Genomic DNA, 19,610 nt, shown 5'->3' on the forward strand with positions numbered 1-19,610 from the left:
CTGAAGTACGAAAGAGTTGTCAACAGCCGCGTCGCGTAGCTGCTTCCCAGCTAGTAGGCAGTAGAGTATTGACATACGCAGGACACCAGGAGTACAACAGTTCCTGCGATTTGGGTTTTCTTACCTCATTTTATTCCTTTTGGAAGGTGATTCCACCGGGTGCGTAGCAGTCAACGTCACAAGAACATGTTTCGGTACTCCGCTCAGGAAGGTGATAGAGGTATGTCGGAAGAGAGTAAGTGGACACGAGGGTACTGCAATGATCTCCGATAGATGGATGAGGGCAAGCGAGTTGCTCATAAGATTAGCACAGCGGAGTGTAATAGGAAGGTAACATCACATCACAGGGACGTTGAACCGAGAATGCAAGTTGGACACGAAGCGGTGGCCATAATATTAAATCGATGTGTGCGGAGACTTGAGTAAGGTGATACACCACTGCTAATCAACCAGTGTAGTAAGCTCACCTCTAGGAAGCGTGGTTGCAAACTGAGTAGGGTTCGATTCAGCGGCTGTCGTCTGTGATCGCGGCCAACTCAGCGGTAGGGCTGCGAAGGCCTCTTTTCTTGGGCTTGATATGGTCCCGGGAATGTATTCGGCTTTGGACACGAAGTACACATGCAGCTTTAAGTTCAAGTTCAGTGCTGCCACATCAGTAAATTCAGCCAAATTACAGCATGCACGTTAGAAAGTTTTTGAATGCTCTGCAAACACTGGCGAATATTAAGCGCCTGAACACCCAGGTTTTTGAACGCTTAGCTTTACTGATGCAGGCCATCTTCGATGGCGTGCCAGAGGGTGTCGCCCGGGTGTCACGGTGTTGTTATGTAAGCCAAGTGAGAGCGCCTCTAGACGTAAGTAACTAACCTCGTCAGGGATATGTTTGCAGTCTACTAGGATTCATTCCAAAGTGCTCCTACTGGAGTACTTACTCTCTGCCGCATCTTAACTACGTCACACTCGAATACAGATGAGTTCCCCAATCGCCTCATTGCACTATGAACCCACCTACATCTATCATTTCAATTTGTGTGCCTCAACAAAGGTAAAAGGAAAGGTCAAAAGGAAAGGGTGAGAACCCTTTCTTTTTTAACTTCCGGCAACCATTCATGGGGCTGGCCCACATGTAGACTAGCTTTGGGGCCACTTCCGCACTTCGCCCAAGCGCCCATAGCACCTAGCGCCTTCGATGCCTCGTTGCAATCGCCTGTCCTGTCGTATATAACTGTACCAAGGTGAGAACCATTTTTAGCTCATATCGCTACCTGCATCCTCGCCTCCACCACTCCAACCGTGATGCCAGGGGACCGTACATCAAATGAAACCTCTACAATACCCCTTCAAGTTGTGATTTCTAGCAGGGGTCGACGTTTTATCAAACCCAAATTTCAGCGGCTTCGCCGTTGTACGTGGTCGATTCATATTATATGACATCTCACGACGGTCTACGTGCACAGTTATGTCCCTTGTCTTAATTGGCATACCTTCACTTGGGGGACTTCTCCAGATATTAGAGCAGGAAGATGGAATGCAGTGGCGTGAACTGAAAAATCAGTTGGTTAACCGCACGTCAAATGTTACGGTCGTTGGTTCCCTTGTGACGGCGTATGTCCTGTGTCCTGATGTACCACTCTCCCCCTGTGCTTCCACTTACTCAAATGTAGAGCGGCTGTTTCGTTTGTGACAAGTAAAACCCCGTCGCCCATAACAGCCTGGGATGATTCGTTTCCGTACGTTTGCCTTTTGGCCGGTGGTCTGTGTTCCGCTTTGTGTGTTGTGAGTGGCCTTGGACTTGTTATGTTTTTGAATGCTGTGCAACCTCAGACTGTAAGAGTAAGTGTGCTATCCTTCCTCCCTCCCTCCCTCCCTCACTCTTATTGCTGATATCCGTGTGCTGCCAATGTCCGGTAATGATAGGAAATAAATACAAGCACATTCAAGCTTACAATTGTTGCTGTGTTGCTGGCGATGCCATTCTTCTGGCTGTTTACGGGCATACTTGTACCAATTATAGGAATGACTGTAGCTGTCTGGCTTGGTGACAACACTTTTGCGAAGGCGAGTGTAATAGTGGGCGTCATGGGTTTAATTTTGACCTTACTGGTGATTTTTGCTTCACTTTACTAAGTCTTATTTTATCATGATACACATAACTTTGCATTCCGTATCAGTAGCACGCAATGCAATGAGGCTGCATTCCACATGCGTCACTGCGAATGAGAAATTGGAGATGTCTGAAGTCACTGCGATCCCTGCCCAGTATGTACCCTTCAACTTATTAAACACAAGTCTGGACTTCTCCGTTAGTGAGCGAGCAGCTGGAGTCCAAATGGCCGTCCTTCGATAGGCAGGTTCTATACTTACTCACAAGAATTTACTCTCCCATCTAATGATGGCCCTGGTCAGCGACAGTAATCATCCTTCTGCTCAGGTTGGCTGTGTGCCCAAGATCCCGCTTCACCGTGCCCTTGGTTAGTAGTGATCACGAAAATCCCTTACATTGTCACCTCGAATCCTGACATCAACATATTGAGTCGCGTGCAAGGGAGTATGTAGGTGATGGATGGTAGCTTCCTAACGAGTAGTTGTGCGTTTCTCTTCAGAAGAAAGATGGCAATAGCTTACAAGCTTTCATACCGTCACCTGCGCCGTCCTGCAGGCATCCAGTCCCTCGGAGCGCAGCGTGCGTGGCAAAACAAGTGGTTAGTCTCAAGCGACACGCGCTTTACCTATGCAGCTGAGTTGAGAGTGGACAGTGCCATAATTCGACTGGTCGATGGACGCGTAAAGTACACAGTGAGTGAGTACGGTCACAGCGCAAAGCCATATTCAAATCCTTCATCGGTTCGAGAACTCCATATCTAGTAGTGGCGCTAGTATGCGTCGAATCTTCAAAATTACTCTTGCGTACCAAGAGATTTCCGCGCTCCACCATTGTCAGTCACGGGACAGACATGAATTTCATCATACATCTACTCACCTGCAGTTTGTGTAACGAGGATCGAACGACTTGGTCCCAAGCTTCTGCCTCTCCCTTAACTTTAACCCATCCCCAGCGATTTTCGAGAGAATCGCTATGGCGCTTGTAGGTAAGTTCGGGCTGTGCCTCCACACGGGCGCTGAATGCGGGAATCCCCTCAGACGTTGGATATTGGATTCCTCCAGTTCGCGAATGTAGGTTGGGGGGCTTCAGGAATGAACGAAGTGCATGAACGTAGGGCGCCTGGTGTTCCTGCGCAACAATGTGGCATCTGCATGGGATTCATACTAGGATCATAACATCTATTGTAATTTTGTTTTCCTTGCCCCACTCCACTGCCTTTTGCGGATACGTCCCACCGCGGGAATCAAGGTGGCAAGAACAGACTGCCTTAGTTTTAGGGCTGCGCTACTCAGGAACGTGGTGAGAACAATGTCGGCAAATAGCGAGCACGAGGGAGATGGGAGCACAGTAATATCTCGAGTGGATAGATCAGCACTGGGAAATTGATCTGATCGCAAAATTGCCGCAGTGGAGCAGGGTCATGGGCAAAAGAGACGTGAAGGCGGCCCCGAACGGCGGCACTAGTTCCGCAGGCCGGGCGATTGATTCTGCAACTCGTGCGCATGCTGTAGCTGGTAAGTGAATTGTAGTACGCGGAATGGGCAGTACGACTTGCAATCCACGATCACTCCCTGTGGTAGAAAGACAAGTGACGAAGAGACGGGACAGGCGGTAAGAAATATAATGATGCATGTGGTCAGAAAAGGAAGGTGACAGATGAACTTGAGAGCTGACCTCAATTGCTCGTAAAGTAGATGCAAGAGTACTTAGAAGCTAGGAGCTATCTCGCAGTCGCAAACGAGTACAACCCAATCACCAGAGGGAGGGTGCTTCCATTACCCGGTTTCTTAAGAAGTTACCACAATCACAAAAGGATAAGTGGGACAACCACACGACTGACCCAGGGAAACATTGCCTTCTGTGGTCAGAGAAGGAACAGTTCTATACTAGCATAGTTAACTATCTAGCAAGGGCCCCTATGGCCCGCCATTCCCCACAAGCGAGTAGATATCCTGGTGGCAGGGTCTTCAGCCCTCCACTAGTCCGCCGTTTCTGCAGGCAGTTTTCAGTGCGAAGCTGGGGAGTGCAAGTCATATAGAAGTACGGAACATGTGAGTCGATCGGATGGGGAGAGCAGGACGTGAGTGGCGATGATGTTTTGTTTTGAGATGTGCGAAGACCGTGCAGGTGGGATTGCTTAGCGAGAGGAGCAGCAAACTTGTCGTTAGCGCCTATTATTCTTCGAACGTGGGTAGCATAAGTGCACTTCTCTTAGATGCCTCAGCATGTTTTGGCGTCTGATCTTCTTTTGCTCCATTGGAAGACACCAACGACACACGATTTCGACATCCCGTGCCATGTTCTCGAGGCCATGGAAAGCAGCAAAATGATCCGCGCAGTAGTACGTAATAGGTATACCGCATTTTCTGGCCTCGCCATCCTGCCAGCCACAGGGTTTGTGTACATTACGATCGCAGACCACACGTGCTTTTCGCATTCCCCTCGGAGTTTGTTGCTGGGCGACAGCACAACCACGTGCATGACGCAGCGGCCCTGAAAGGTTCCTATCCTCAACGGAGGACAGGTGGTCATGTAAATGAAGCTCGCGGGGTAATGACGGAGATCGTTTTGGAGGCAGTGATGGCACGTGAACGCTCACAGCCTGCCAAGAGTTCCACTTGCTTTCATCAAAATTTCTATAGTTGTCTACCCCACTAGATGTCATCTCGGTTGTATCATCATCGAGGGTGTGTGTTGCGTGGTTGCCAGAGATGCGTGCGCTATGACCAGGGAGTGTGGGTAACAAGCCATCCCCGATGTGCGCTGCGCGATTGTCGAGGGTGCCCGTTGTGTGCAGCTCCATGTTGGTTTCACCACGAAATCTATGGAAACCCGGCAGAGCTGCGGGCGTCGCGAGGGGAGGGTGAAGAGACAGGGAGCATCCAATATGCTCTTGCGGTGACTGAGAGGTTGGGATCTGGTTGGGCACTAGAAAGGATGGATGGAACGAAATATGATCGTCGGTGGCAAAGTAAGAGGTTGATGTGGACTGCGATGGGGTTCGACGTGTGCAAGGGAAGGAGGTCTGGGGATGCGTTCTAAGGTACAGAATGAATTAGTCGGACAAGACGTATTGGATACGACCCACTGTTTGATCGGTTGCTTTGGAAAACTAAGGAGAATCTGCGCTGACGTCCTCACTCCTGTTCCGATCTGTTCTAGAGGTAGTGGAACGTTGTCGCTGGTGAGGTCACCTGACGGATGCACTTCCTGAACCGAGGGCGATAGCCGGCTCTGAAGCCCAGACCGCGGTGTATCTGAATCGATCACCTGGCTCGCAGGTCCAGCGGAGCCATGGTCTTGACCACCGAAGGTTGAAATGTCCACGTTTTTCTGTGGGTATGCTGACGATTGTCTTATGGCATATGGTGGTGGAAGACTTGTGTGCGGGAAGGAAAGTGTGGCACAGTGGTTCGTGACATGGCCGGGGGCGTGGTCCTGTATGTCCCAGCGCTGATTAACCGTAGGAGAAACCTTGATCTGGATGAGAACGTTTGCAGTAGTTGTCACATGTGGAACTTACGATAGACGATGCTCCGCTTTCGCCGGCAATATAGCCCAACGGTAATGTGACCTGCGCACTCTGGAAACGTGGTGAGAGGACAGCAAGATCGATGGAAAGTGGCTTACATCTTGTTCTCCGTTTAGATAGCCAACCGGACTGGAATCGGATACTGGAAACGGGCCAGGTATAGTCGGGCAGCTTTGCAACTGCAGTGCCTGCGAGTAACATGTTAGGACACCCGCGCTGAAAAGTGGAGACGGCTTGCAAACCTCGGAGATAGCGACGGCGCAATCATCGCTGGTACAAATAGTCAATGAGCGAGCAGAACCTGATGGAGGGATGACAGCTACCCTGTTGAGGACATGGGACATAGCGATTTCTGCACATCAATGGAGGTAAACTCATAGGCAGGTGCTGCGGCATAATGGCTGTGATTGAGAAAACAATCCTTTTGGAAAGCTAGGCTCTGAGAGTCTTGCACCGTCGATGTACTCGGCCGTGCATGATCCGGCAAAGGCAGAGTGAATGTTTTACTGTACATGGTGGTTTGCGCCCACAATGACGAGGACAGATCTGGCAGGACGAAAGGGAGGGAAAGGAAGGATCGGTATGCAGAACAAACCACCAGGATATATCCATATTTAAAAAAACGGCGAAAGTCAATGTGTATCTTTGACTGACGACGAAAGTGCTGAGACGGCGAACACGTGTGGCACTGTGGCTACACTCCACCGGCAAGCTAGGAACCAGCGCGCGCCCATCAACTGCGCAGAGGGGGACGAGTAAACTAATGACTCCGAACGGATCTTCCCGTACTTTCCTCGTTTTGGAGGGCCCATATTCGCTTTTCGCAATTCCCCAAAACAGGTCACAAGGCAGGTTGGGCCACTAACACCGACGACACGATGCTTATTATCAACAACATTGCGTTATATCGTCAACGCAATCTTGGGTCTATATGTCACTAAGTACCTTTTACAGCCACCAAGGCCCCAGAAGCAAGCTATGGATCACTTGGTGCATGCCAGGAATGACGCTGACATCCGACATTGGAGGTATGTATATATGATAAGATGTGTCCTGATCATTTTATTCATTTGGCCTACTGCTTGTTCACCTGAGTAAACACTTGGATTATTTTAGAGTTCGCACTATTTTGTTACTCCAAAATATTATATTCCAGTACCGGAGACTATCAGTATAGGATCTGGACGAGCGGAATCCTTGCGTCAATGCACAGATGGCATCACTTAAGAAATAGAAAGAAAAAAAAGAATTCCATGTGTAGCCGGATTTCTAGGAGCCTGTCATCGTGGCGGAGATGCATCAGGAACGCTGGGAATGAGTACACGTCCACAGAACGCAGGCGTGACCTATTGGCTATGACGCTGCATCTGTAACATTAAACAAACAAAAATAAAACAGCTGATTGCGCGACTTTTGCAGTGATGCGCAGAAAATTTGCAGGTGGCTGTGCCCACAGTCACTGACTAAGCAGGGCACGTGCACGGGGGAGCAAGTGAGTCAGGGCTACACGCACTCCTCGCCCGTTCCTCGGGACTCGTTTCGATGCTACTGTACATAACCCATGTAATAATGGGTATTTTGCCAAGAAACGGGCCCAAGTTCGCTAGGCCAGTGATGACTTGTGGCGCGGAGTGCGGTCACATGAATTTGCAGGTGGCGATGCCGTGGGAATTTCCCGAAGGAGCAATCCCGCCACCAGGCGGGAGGGGCGGGGAGGGGGTCGAGCGTTCGAGCGGGCCCTGTGGGGCATCACGGCCTCGTGGATTGGGTGGGATGACTGGGGAGGGTGCCGACGAACTGTGTTCACGTCCTGCCTACGTTTATCTATTTTATCTGCCCTCCTAGCTAGTGCAAAGTGGTACAAGGTGGCTGTGTTAAAAATTATGCAGGGGTAGTATAAAAAGTTGCGCAGGAGCAGTGCTGCAAAAGTCGCGCAATCAGCTGTTTTATTTTTGTTTGTTTAATGTTACAGATGCAGCGTCATAGTTCGCTGTCCAGGCCTCGCTCAAAAAGAATGGCGCGATTGATTTGTATGGTATACGATACCGTTTTGGATGGCATGTGGGTGCAGATGGGCCACAGGTCGACGTTCGCACTAAACAAAAACGGAAGGAGTAGGACACCTTGAATGGGTGTTCAGTCCATACCAAGGTCCGTGGCGTGCTCCACGACGGGAGGCTGACAGCCACGATGTGTATACCTACCTATATTCGACAGCTCCATCAGACCGTCAACATGCCTGACATATCAACACCTAGCGGACGGTAAGTTCTGCTACAGCAGCGATGTATATGGACAATATTACTGAGAAATGCCTGCACCTACTGCGTGCCTAGCAAACTGACAAAGGAAAATACGTACCACAAACCTTAAGACTGAAGGCGAAAACTCTGATGGCCTAACATGGATTGACGGAACACTTTACTGGGACGATAAAGTTCCTGATCTCACTTTCCATCCCTGCTTACTTGCTCAGGAGTATGAGGGCAGCACCTTTATTGTGAACAATGTTTCATCTCGGCCAACGAACAATCGGCGTTGCCGAGAGTCGTGTCATTTTAACTTCATACAGATCTCATGGGAAAGTGGCAAGCCAAGATCACACCGTGAAAGCATTGCTGTATTGGCTGTTTTGCATGAGAGAAGAACGGAATAATTCTTTGGGATCGGAGAAGACATACACGGGTTAGCAAGGGAGCCGCCAATAGACTACCAGCTTTGACGTTTTTGATCTTGTGTGGTGCCACAACATTCGGGCGCATGGCCATTTCAAGTAGGAAGTTTGTCTTCTCGGGGAGGGCACTACGGCACCTGGTAAGGGACCCGTTGTGAACACGTGCAAATGAAACCAAGACTTATGTAGCGTTTACGTACCAGTACCATCGAAGGGACAGGAAATGACGGAATCGTGGTCAGGACCAGTCAGTGACGGGTTTAAACAAGCTTAAACCATCTATTCGCTTCCTGATGACGTATCTAAACTTGCAGCTGGAGGTAGAAGGCAGACTGCCATTCAGGGGATTCGAGATGGCATGTTATCAATATTGTGGCTGGACCAAGCGTCGACTCGCACAGATCACACCTTGGACATGGCTTGTGCGGTTGTTCCACCTTAGGAATTTCACTTGACCGGTGAGATCTTGAGAACCCGAAGCACCACCTTTCAGTTTCAGTTGACAATCAGTGACCCTTCATACTAACTATTTATGTATAATAGCTTTCACCGAGATGATGCTGGAAGGTTCTGTAGGTTCTAAGTTAAATCAACTCTTGCTGTAGCTGACATACCCCGCCGCGAAAGTTTTTCTAATGTCACTATACCCAGCGAAGGATCTTGCGAAGTCCAATGTCTACCTCACTCGGATTATTCGAGTTAGAAAAGGCAGGATATGAACAGCAGGTACGCTATAATACACGGATGACCCTTGTGGTCGACAGCGGGGGATACAACACGATGAAAGAACACAAAGCAGAAGACGAACACAATGAGCGTGGAATAATGGCACACGCAAGACAAGCAATGAAAGGTAAGATAAGGATATGAGGAGGCATCCACGGAGGGGGGGGGGGATGGACATCACATAAACGCGAGTGAGACCGATTGCAGGACAAGCGCCACGCAGGTGATGTGGCCCATCAGATAGTACAGCGGCTCGCGAGGGAAAACGGTTTCGAAATCTTGGTTGCGCGAGCAAGCAACAACAATCACGGAAAGGAAGTGGTCCGAGGGTTACCGCACCCTATGTGATCACAGGAGAGGGGGAGAACTGTTCCTGACGTTTTAAAAGGTGCGCGAGTCTTTTGTTTTTCGAACGCTGGTACTTCATGTGTGCCTCCCTCACGTGTCTGATGAAACCTTTTCGGTTCATTTCTTTTTGCACGCCTAGAGGACACCAACGGCATCGGACCCTGGCTTCCGATGACATGTTCGTGATGCCATGTGCAGTAGCGAAATGACTTTCGCAGTGGTAACTAATTGGCTTGTTGCAAACCATCCCATCCGGCTTAATCCAGCCACAGGCTATGCGAGCCTGACGTACCCCTGTCGTCTTCTCATAAGGACGGTCTGCCGTTTGCGGTCCCGAAGGCACTGTACAGTTCCTGCCACCAGCATGGGGTAAGCGTTCGAATGTATGCAGTTCGCAGAGAGACGCAGATATGTCTGAGTTCAGATGACGATAAGACTGAGTCGTTGCCTTCACTCTCCCATAATCGTCAACACGGCCAGAGGTCATGTTCATGGCGGGGTCGTGGATGATACCTGTCGCCATCGTATTCGTGGTTATACCAACACAGGAACCGAAAGAAATTGACGGCTCCGTGCATGTTTGGATGTTCTCACTACCCAAGTAGTCTGAGGGAAACAGCTCCCCAGTTGCAGGTATAATCGGGTTTGTAGGCGCCCACCGCGGTATCCCCGACTCAATTACCGGGCCTAATGCACTACCGCTCCAGGTTGCTCCCTCACGATCCTCCGCCCAGCTATCAAACTGGAGTGAAGTGTGATCACAAAAAAGGGGAGTGGAGATCGGGCCCATCGTAGGTCCCGCGGAGGCATGGTAAGCGAATAGTGGCACCTCACACTCTGGAATGTTTTCGTTGCCCCGCGAGTACCCCATCGAGCGTCCCGTTGTGCGCGACGACGGAGTGGCGTTGGGTGGTGGTAAAAGTGAAGCATCAGAGTGTGCTATATGACTAGAGGGGTGGTACTGCGCGTCCCAGTGGTCATGAGACGGTGTAGGATTAAAGCAGGGTATAGTAGGGCCCTCACCGCGACGTAGTCCGCCTGGAAGGGTATATGAGCCTGAACGATTGGGATCGCGACGGAGCGCTGGTGCAGAGGAACGGGGTGACCCTTGATCTGCGTTAATAGCGCTGCATGGCGGTGACGGCGCTAACTCACAGTGCGATGACCACCGTGTTCCTGGGGGGGAGTTTGCGATGATAAGAGAGGATGGTCATCGTAGATCGGAGCCTCAGTCGTCTGTGCTGGAGTGCGAGCATGAGGGACCGAGGGAAAAGCCTTGAACCGAGTTAGGACTCTTAAGTTACTAGAGGCGTGTGAAGCTTATAGTAGGTACTTCATTGTCCAAGGGTGATGCAACCCGCGCATTCTGCAAACGCCATGAATACGAAGATGTCGGATTAAATGAAATACGCTTGCATTTTGATATCTAATTAGATGATTAACACGGGTATTTGTGATGTCCAAATTGCGGTATAGGAATGGAGTGGGCAGTATCGGATAGCTTGGCAACTGCAGCCTTCGCTGGCGAGGTGTTAAGAAATCCACGTTGGAAGTGATTGGGGACGGTAGGCGAGCCTCGGAGGCAAGGGAAGTACAACCATCGCTGAAGTGGAGAATGAGGGTGAGTTGGCAGAACCCGATGGTGAGATGTCGCTTGCCGTGAAGACAGGGTGTATTCTAGTTCTTGGACTTCAATGTCCTCAGAGCCATACGAGGGTGCTGTACCATGATGTGTGTGATCCAGATGACAACCTTGTGCATGGGGTGGACTATGAGAGGGCAGTACGGATGACGTCCTCAATATCGTAAGTGAATCGAGTAGTAAAGAGAACGGCTTGCTTTCCATGGTTTTGCAGGGCCGATGAGAGCGAGGAAGGACAGAGAATGTGAAGGTATGTGGAACAAAAGACGTTTGAGTCGCCGCCGCATTTAAGAATGCAACGGTAGCTAGACAAGTCCACCTTGCTAAAACCCAGAGATCGCCCAGAGAAGGTCAAAGCAACACCTTGCTGTTGGCCAGCGGACCAATGATCGCTGACCCGAAGCAACGGCATCTGGAGGGCAGATGCTGACAGCCTACATAACTGAATTTATTACTGACATAGCTTCATCGAGAAACGAGATCCAATTGTGTAGTCCATCGAGTCTCGTTTTCTGACACGGGGCAGGTATCCAGTCCGACTTTCCTGATTTGAAGTAGTGCGGAGGCATGATTTGGGTGGAACGTTACTTGATCCTTAGTAATTTAGAGTCCGATGGTGGCTGTCAGCCAGGTTCCTTCCCACCCCTGCTTCGAGTTGGAGGGCGGCTTATGTATCACGAGCGGGGACAGCTCCTGACAAGTGTTGCCGTGCGATCTATTTTTCAGCCACCACGGGACCCTGAGGGAGGTCCCTCCGTCCGAAGCGGAGATCATATCTTTGAGTGGGGCTGATCGAGATCACGCGCACGACCGATCGCAAATCAGAATGCCTCACATTGAACAGATTTTTGGGAATTTGAGTCGACATTTATATAACGTGATGAAATATAATCATTAAGTATGGCTCCGAACCAAAATTTCAAGTTTTGTTTCATTTTACAGGTTAAACTTGAGGTTTAGTCGACCTGACCACACTTTGTACTTCATTTCAAGTCTTGTCCTACATATAAGCCCAGGTAAAGTGCCAATAAATCTGTTATGTCAAAAAGGCACGCGCGATAAGCCTTTGCCGTGTTATTACAGTAAGGTTAGGTCTCGAAATTCCGAACCCCCGGCCATCCTTGCTGAAGGGTCAAATGACGTCATCCCACAAGTGTGTAGGTGTGTATTTCACCAATGACATCTTTCAAACTCAGCCGAACTCGGTGAGTGTTTTCATAACAAGGGCATTTTCCCCTTCTACATACATGACAGAGTCTCGTGGCTTTCACACTCTTGGATACTTCAGCTAGTAGTAGTGAATAGGCCTATCTGTTTGTTTGTCTATCTTTCTGTCTGTTTCTACTGCGTCAGATTATTCAAAGTCAGGAAAATTATGAAGTGATGGGAAATGCAGCACGATGAAAGAAACTACAATACACGACAAATCTATGATGGATACTGTAACTGACGGGGAGATGTGCAGCAACAGTGATGCGAGAAACCAAGCGGGTGGGTGAAATGCGACAATGGTATACATGGAGAGTGGGTGAGGGATGGATATACTCAAGTACCAGTAAGCGCCAGTTTCGACTACCTGTGCATCACGCATGCGCGTGAAGATGATCTCGCCCATCGATCAGTGCAAAAGATGGTGTAGGGCGCGTTTGCGATCTTGTTTGTTAAGCCAGTCACCAAGACCGTTACAGAGGAGAAAGTGGCAAAGCGGTGCGTGCGACCAACAGATGGCGCCATATGTGATCACTAAAGAGGAGGAGCGAGGTCGTCAGTGTCGGTAAAACATTTTATGATTCCCTTTCTCGATCGGGGGCAGCACAAATGTGCTTCCCTCAGGTGCCTGAGTATGTTTTTTCGAGTGACCTTCTTTTCCGTACTTAGGGCACACCACCGGCAGAGCACTTCGACCTTTGCCGCTATGTTCTTGATTTCATGGACGGCGGCAAAATGCTCTGCACAATTGTTGTATGTGACGGGTGCACCACACGGTCTGCCATCTTCATTCTGCCAGCCACAGCGTGTGGGTACGTTCCGATCCGTGAGTGGGCGCACAGCGGACGGTTTTATCCGGCTCCGGGATTGGATCTTGACAGAATGACCTGCACGACGGGTGGAGATTGTCTCGCTAACACATGGAATTCCCTTCATTTTCGTCCGATGACGAGCTCTGGTACGACCACTAGCTTGACTTGCTTCAACCCGGTTGATCATAATTCCAGAAGGAAGATAATCTGCCACTGGCGGCCCGGTGGGTGTTGGAAGGTTGTCGTTTCCAACGCCAGAGGGGTTGTCATGCGTACAGAACTCGCTCGGCGATGGTAGGGGTGAATTCGGGAACAGTGGTATCGATGCTGATGCATGTAAGTTTACAACCTGGGCATTCGAGTTGGATTGAGATAGGGTTGGAAGCGTGCGAGGAAGGACTGTGGGACACGATGGGTGTGGGTGCGAATCTAAGATCGCGGAAGTGGGTTAGTCGAACATGGCATAAGTGGCGAGTGACTCACTTTTATCTCTTGGCTTGAAGGTAGATAAGGCTTTCTTGCAGACCAAGTTGAACTTGCCGCCAATTCCACAGGCGCTGGAATGATCTCACTGTCCAGATGGTCCGAAGGATAAGGACCTTGAAGTAGCGGCACAACCGGTTTTGAAGACGCCAACCATGATACATTTGAGGTGGGCGAAAAGAGAACTGTGGATGCCAGGCCCGTCGAAAGTCCAGTGGTGGCATGATGAGCGAAGGGCGACTTGCCAAACTTTGAAACGTTCCCGTTCTCCCACGGGGATCCTAATGAGTATTCTACTACATTGGGTAACATAATACTGGTGTTTGGTGATGAAAGTGCAATGCCAGAGTATGCGGCATCGCCGGAGGTGCATCCCTGTGCATCCCCGTCGTAATGGGGCGTTTTGGTACTAACAAGTAGCGTGTCATGGTGGTAGTTCTGGGAAGGAATGTGGGCTTGAGTAATTGGAACAGGAGCGATACGGTGAAGCAGCTGAACGTGTTGACCCTTGATCTGCGTTACAACATGAGTCCCGACATATGTAGCTGTGCCGGAAAGTCGGCTTACGATGGATAACCTCCCATCTTCGTCAGCGTAAGATGTTGAAACGGGGTAGTTCGCTTGTGCATATTGACCACTCCAAGCCGTATCTTGGTACCTCAGTGTTGAGGTCGGAGCCTGATTGAGCGACGGAGAAACCTTCATCTGGATGAGGACCCTCGGCTGACTGGACACCCGCAAAGCTTACGATAGATAATGCGCCAGTTTCAGCGACATGGTCCAAAGGTATTTCGGCCCGCGGTGTCTACGGATGGAATGAGAGGACGACGAAATCGATAGAAAGCGACTTACACCCCGCAGATAGTCAACTTGAGGTTGTTTGATGGCATAGCCATGGCTGGCTATCGCACCATAATGCATGTGGTTCAGGTGATAGTCCTGTTGAAGACATAGGTGCTGAGGGAGTCGTGTGGTTGACCCACTTGACATTGCGTGAGAGGGGGTTACCGGCGAGGAAGAGGGAGTAATGCGGTGCATGTTCGATTGAACCCACGACGAGGAACAGTCTGGATAGAACGAGATATGGAAAGGGGTGAAGCTAGTTCCTTTATTACCTGTATTTATCGCTATGTGGAGCAGGGGTCAAGTGGGGGTGTCAGAGTTCCAACAGCGGTAAAAGTGCAGATAGTTCTGAGGTGCCTACCCGGATGCTCCACGACATGTACGTATGTCCAACGGATCACTGTACCGGTGCCTGGGCGGATAAGTTATCCGACACTCTCGAGATAATGATTTATGAATTAGGCATGTGGTGGCGCCTGGTGGGCGGCACAAAGTCCAACGTTCCAGAAAGAGGATGCACGTGTTTCGCAGCTTCACTTGAAAAGGAATCCGAGTATGGCATGAAGGAAGGAGGGTTGGAGGGCGGAAATGCATTAGTACATAGTTCTGATGTGTTGTTAAACTTTACATGACATCGCAGTGTACATAGATCAAGGGAAAGGCAGTCGATAAGTGCGGGGTCGAGGTGGTGGAGGGAAAAAAGTGCCTTTTGTGGCTATACTTGGGAAAGGGCAAATTGCGGTATCGTCGGCGTTGAGGTGGTAAAGGTGACTGAAACGCTTTCAACGAGTAGCCTTGCCCCTGGTGTTTCCAAAGCACGCACTACAAGTTTAGTAGGTCGAACAGTGTGAGATCAACCCGTCATCACGCCGTGTTTCGAAAGGAGGCAACGAAGGAAACTCACATGACTTCACGCATCTTCCCAGAAACGACTGTGCACGCCAGATGATAATAACAGTCTGCAGAGTGATATCCATCGCTTTGCAATCTCCAAACCGACCGGAGGACTCTTCAGTGATCGACGGGATGTTAGCGTACTACCCGCTCGCAACCATGGTGTACTGCATCCGCCAGTGCCATTGTACATGAGAGGCAACCACGCACCCAGGAAAATGGCTCGTCTACCTGTTGAACCTCTCCCGACACATGCGGGGACTTGACGCGAGGTTTGGAGTGCCACGGGACTCCCGGAGGATGTATTTGGCAACGGAGGGGGCGGGCAAATTGAAAACACAAAGTACAAGGTTTGCTTCCGCCAGCCTCAGATCGGTCTCACAAAACTTACTTCAATGAGCTCACTTCAACGTTGGGAAAAGGAGCATGTCGCCGCATAGTTATGACGGTGTCCACTTCGTGCGTATGCACTACGGCGTCAGACAATGTGCGGTTTACAAAGACACAGAATACGGTGGATATAAATAAGTAATGAGTAACATGACAGAAGACTTGTCCACCTCGCTCTTTGCCAGGGTTGTAAAGGATGGATGTGAGTCAGTAGACCAGAGCAAGGCAGTATCCAAGATCTAATCCCTCATCTGAGCTTATCTCGATGATTGGGAGTGCTAAGCACAATCTGGCAACACGTATGCTGCGCTTCTTGGACAGCAAGACCGCACGAAGGACCCAGTCATGAATAGGAACCTGTAATGCCTCGCAATGAACCATTTCCCTCGTATCTCGGGTCCCCAGGACCTTCTGCCGCAGGATAAATAGAAACCGAGGTGCCTGACGGTGGTCTGATTACCAGACTAACCATAAGGGACCCAGTCCGTGAGTGCAAAAGTGGCTAAACTTAGCAGAGGCAACAAATACATGAGCCTGGCACGTTCGTTGGATGGTTTCTAATCCAGAAGACATCCCGCAGCATCACACCACTCCACGACGGGAATATTGGTTTGTGACTGGGGTGTCTAAATCGTTCACTCAGTTCACAGCCCCACGCCACCAACCAGCTTTTTCCTCCCCCAGAGTCCCAAAACAGACGCGATCTTGATTGTGCGTCGGGGAAGGGAAGGCATGACCTTTGAAAGATGGGGATGCATCAGACCATCGTAGAAGATTTCTAGGCACCCAACGCGCCGTGGCGTGCGCTTCATTACACAGGGTATAGTGCTGATAATACGGGCAACTATATGATTTGTCAACGAATCTTCCATACTACCTATAAACGATGATCAAAGGGCGCGTAGATGCTTCCGGAAACTGAGCAAGCGTACATCTTTCCACGACTTCTCGAGGAATAACGATCGTCCGCGGCTTGTCCACCCCACCTTCTTCACGGGCCAATCCGTTCTTGACTAATTCCTGAGGAACCAACTCTGAAGATCCCTAACTGTGCCCCAAATAGAACGCCAAATGTAATCAGCGATGGCACGCACGATGGCCGAAACACACGTGTTGTAGCACCTATCGGTCTCCACCTTAGAAGAGTATACAAGGGAATCTGGATCAGTTGACACGGACATCGTGTATAACGAGCGAATATGTGACACTGTTTTGTGTGGATGGCATGCACTACGGACAAGCTTGACATCTAAAGCGTACCCCTTCTTATGTGAGAGTGCAATCAAACGAGCAAGGTGGGTTGGGGTCCTGTCGGTGGTAAAGTATTCAGCCTATTGCAAGTTGTCTAATTCCGTGGCTCACCTCCGAAGATAGGCTTGATGCGTCACATAAACTAAGGGTTATAGTTCTGCGACCCGCGGGAACTCGGGCCAGAGAATGATCACCTTGTCCAGACATTCTCCTCAAGAAGTTAGTTGAATTATTCCATCAGTGCGTGACTGAAGGCAAATACCGGCGGCTGATACCAGTTGCTGACGCACATATTAGTGCCGTCGTTCAGGCTATCAGGAAGTCAAGTATACTCCGCGTCGATCACAATCTTGATTCTTCGCTCCTTCGCAGGCAAACAGATTCTTCCCAGATTAGCGTGCAGTTCTTGTAGATCTCGAACGTCTTCCTCCATCAAGGGAGACCCCGAGTGGCGACAAGGTTGCCTATCTAGGACAGCAAGATCTGATGAATCTGGAGTACCGGGAAATAGCACGGGATCTGATAATTCTGGTCGCGTGTGAACAAGGTGCAGGGAGAAGTTGCGAAGCGACTCAGCACGAGGGAGAAGCATGGGCTATGATGACCAAAAACAGTGCGTCAGTTACATGCATATTTCCCTGCCCCAGAAAACTACCTACGAGCTTCACGGCAATCCACGTTCCACGCCCTTCAATTCCTGACTCGTTGGCAAGACGATCTTCAAAGTTTCCCATCGTATCAATGCTTTGGATAATCCCTTCTACGGTATGTTTGTGAATGGGTTGTTCTGAACTCGAGGCATCTCCGTGTGACCGCTGACCTCTGGTAGTACCGTGAGCGGTGCCTGCCGTTGCTACACTCTCGTCGACTTCTGCGCTGTACCCCAACGGCATAACTTTATTTTTGTTTCGTGGACGTTGAATGAGTGGCAAGATATCCTGTACTGTCACTCTGCCCACGTACTATCAGACCGGACACAAAGATGGAATGATGGGTAAACACACCATCAAAGCATCGAGCACGGTACACGCACGACGTACCCGCGCGAAGAAAGTCCTGCGTAGGATGGTCTCTACCTCACGCCCTACCGAAGGAACCCGAAGCAGGTGGTCAAGGACCTGTAAGAGCATGGTCCACAAGGAAGGGTATCGAAATGAGACTACACGACGTATGAGCGTAGAAGGAGAATAAAGACCGTGGACTTCGTTTTGGCTATCGGAATCGGCGTTTCTGGTGATGAACCAGGGTAGAAGGGAAGGCCGAGTGACAGGTCAGGGTATGACTTTGCGTCTGCCCACAAATTGAACGCAGCTGAGCTAGATATGTCACCAGTAGAAAGCAACATTCGTCGATTGCAGATGTATTCCCACCGCAATGAAGGCGGTAACGGGTGAGATAGGCGAGAGCCTACAATTGATCGACGACAGGTGTTATCGTGGAATACTAATCCTATGTAGAGAGAGAAACACGCCACATCGTAGAACACACATCGTGAAGATGCTGCAGAGTATTGGTGTGAGCAGGTCTAGTAGTGGGCGCAAAGGAACGGGATGTGGGCGTACTTTTAAATATGCCCAAACGCAAGTTCCTTCCGACTGCAAGTGACCCGAACATCCAGGAACGAGGTCGGGCAGCGGTGGGTCATAGCAATTCCGAACCACGGTGTGCTTCACGATACCCGCTATAAAAATGACTGTCAGAGCTGAGTCAGCGCCCCACAGCGTTGATCGGGCCACCCATCACGCAATACGTCGGAGTTTTCCGGCTAGCCACCTCTAGTGCACGAGGGCAGTCACCACCAGGATCAAGGGGCAAATGTCAGGTCAGCCAGTAGTAGACTTTGCTAGGTGAGTGATCTTCTGGACAGGACATCTCCAACACCATATCGAGCTCTTTCCGGGGCTGTTGAACCTTGGCTCAATAGTACATGCCAAGTTCTCTCCCGTCACCACGACCGCCAGTTTTTTTTGGTATAGACATCAAACGTTATACTCACGTCTGCTCGGTTGTGGATCGCATAGCCTGTTTAGATTGAGCTTGATGAGTGGAGCCTCCGGTGCAACATCTCCCTTCGTTGTACTTCATTGACCGGCTATTCTCGGAACTTGGAAAGTGACCGTCACCGTGGTACAGCAAAGGTAAGTCGTAGGTGTGCCTTTGAACAAGTCCCGATTCCCGATCTCTCCTGTGCTGTTGTTTCCTTTAGGTTGTAGATATCCTTCGACAGGCTGAGGTGAACTGTGCCGTGGTCATGTGCTGATCCATATCTTCATCTTATCAGTAGGCACTCGATGATGACGGTGGTCACGGGCGAAACCCTTTCCTTGAAATTCAAGATACACCCTATCCAAGCCACTAAAATTTGTGTTGGCTCAATGCTTAGCATCTACTGGGCCTTAAGGTGGTTGATTTTGCTTAGGTGTCTCTTTTACCTCTTTTGGACGCGGACGGTTGACACCCGCCTGATCGTTTGTACATGACATGATTCCCTCGGATGCAACATTCGTATCTCGTTCTGGCTTTTTGGTCATGCGCCGAGAAACGCAGACATGACCTAGACTTCGTGAGTGATTATATCCCGACTCTCGATCTTTACGTCATTAGCAATGTTGTGGGCCCCAATTCTCATCGAGTAAGTCACCGTTTCCAACTTTCACCGCGTTCTCACACGCTGCACTGTACTGGGAGTGTTCTTGTGTATT

The 19,610-nt window shown here is 50.0% G+C and overlaps 7 protein-coding genes across 7 annotated transcripts; 1 reads left to right on the forward strand and 6 right to left on the reverse strand.

Annotated features, from left to right (window-relative positions):
* The first annotated feature begins 874 nt into the window (after positions 1-874).
* On the forward strand, positions 875-3,771 carry F5J12DRAFT_928145 (uncharacterized protein). The gene is made up of 11 exons (XM_051749431.1): positions 875-1,071; positions 1,131-1,405; positions 1,458-1,605; positions 1,665-1,833; positions 1,918-2,083; positions 2,175-2,306; positions 2,432-2,548; positions 2,660-2,796; positions 3,090-3,174; positions 3,472-3,618; positions 3,685-3,771. Exons 2-11 carry the CDS (start codon positions 1,297-1,299, stop codon positions 3,717-3,719), a joined length of 1,245 nt encoding a protein of 414 aa, XP_051598791.1. The 5' UTR covers positions 875-1,071; positions 1,131-1,296; the 3' UTR covers positions 3,720-3,771.
* A 172-nt stretch (positions 3,772-3,943) lies between these two features.
* F5J12DRAFT_840524 (uncharacterized protein) lies at positions 3,944-6,352 on the reverse strand. The gene is made up of 6 exons (XM_051746105.1): positions 5,960-6,352; positions 5,879-5,906; positions 5,735-5,824; positions 5,628-5,687; positions 5,193-5,578; positions 3,944-5,142 (listed from the first exon to the last, which is right to left on the reverse strand). The coding sequence occupies exons 1-6, from the start codon at positions 6,148-6,150 to the stop codon at positions 4,269-4,271; spliced, it is 1,629 nt and encodes a 542-aa protein (XP_051598792.1). The 5' UTR covers positions 6,151-6,352; the 3' UTR covers positions 3,944-4,268.
* Positions 6,353-8,935: 2,583 nt separating this feature from the next.
* Positions 8,936-11,727, reverse strand: F5J12DRAFT_840541 (uncharacterized protein). Its single transcript, XM_051746106.1, has 7 exons — positions 11,043-11,727; positions 10,801-10,987; positions 10,718-10,750; positions 10,540-10,659; positions 10,408-10,491; positions 9,009-10,345; positions 8,936-8,959 (listed from the first exon to the last, which is right to left on the reverse strand). Exons 1-6 carry the CDS (start codon positions 11,228-11,230, stop codon positions 9,377-9,379), a joined length of 1,581 nt encoding a protein of 526 aa, XP_051598793.1. The 5' UTR covers positions 11,231-11,727; the 3' UTR covers positions 8,936-8,959; positions 9,009-9,376.
* Positions 11,728-12,300: 573 nt separating this feature from the next.
* Positions 12,301-12,798, reverse strand: F5J12DRAFT_209316 (uncharacterized protein). The gene has a single exon (XM_051738430.1). The coding sequence runs from the start codon at positions 12,639-12,641 to the stop codon at positions 12,381-12,383; it is 261 nt and encodes an 86-aa protein (XP_051598794.1). The 5' UTR covers positions 12,642-12,798; the 3' UTR covers positions 12,301-12,380.
* On the reverse strand, positions 12,590-13,488 carry F5J12DRAFT_209309 (uncharacterized protein). The gene has a single exon (XM_051738428.1). It carries the CDS (start codon positions 13,232-13,234, stop codon positions 12,770-12,772), a length of 465 nt encoding a protein of 154 aa, XP_051598795.1. The 5' UTR covers positions 13,235-13,488; the 3' UTR covers positions 12,590-12,769.
* On the reverse strand, positions 13,368-15,043 carry F5J12DRAFT_209314 (uncharacterized protein). The gene is made up of 6 exons (XM_051738429.1): positions 14,735-15,043; positions 14,383-14,657; positions 14,279-14,335; positions 14,098-14,229; positions 13,531-14,043; positions 13,368-13,476 (listed from the first exon to the last, which is right to left on the reverse strand). Exons 2-6 carry the CDS (start codon positions 14,566-14,568, stop codon positions 13,390-13,392), a joined length of 975 nt encoding a protein of 324 aa, XP_051598796.1. The 5' UTR covers positions 14,569-14,657; positions 14,735-15,043; the 3' UTR covers positions 13,368-13,389.
* Positions 15,044-16,301: 1,258 nt separating this feature from the next.
* On the reverse strand, positions 16,302-18,253 carry F5J12DRAFT_783824 (FAD-linked oxidoreductase; the record flags this gene model as incomplete). The annotated part of the gene is made up of 8 exons (XM_051742922.1): positions 16,302-16,534; positions 16,590-16,701; positions 16,752-16,965; positions 17,199-17,219; positions 17,241-17,503; positions 17,568-17,870; positions 17,949-18,026; positions 18,104-18,253. The coding sequence occupies 8 exons, from the start codon at positions 18,251-18,253 to the stop codon at positions 16,302-16,304; spliced, it is 1,374 nt and encodes a 457-aa protein (XP_051598797.1).
* Between the last annotated feature and the right edge of the window lie 1,357 nt (positions 18,254-19,610).

Source organism: Pisolithus orientalis (genome assembly GCF_024613125.1).
Source record: "Pisolithus orientalis strain OTSU chromosome Unknown F5J12scaffold_20, whole genome shotgun sequence".
Taxonomy (NCBI): domain Eukaryota; kingdom Fungi; phylum Basidiomycota; class Agaricomycetes; order Boletales; family Pisolithaceae; genus Pisolithus; species Pisolithus orientalis.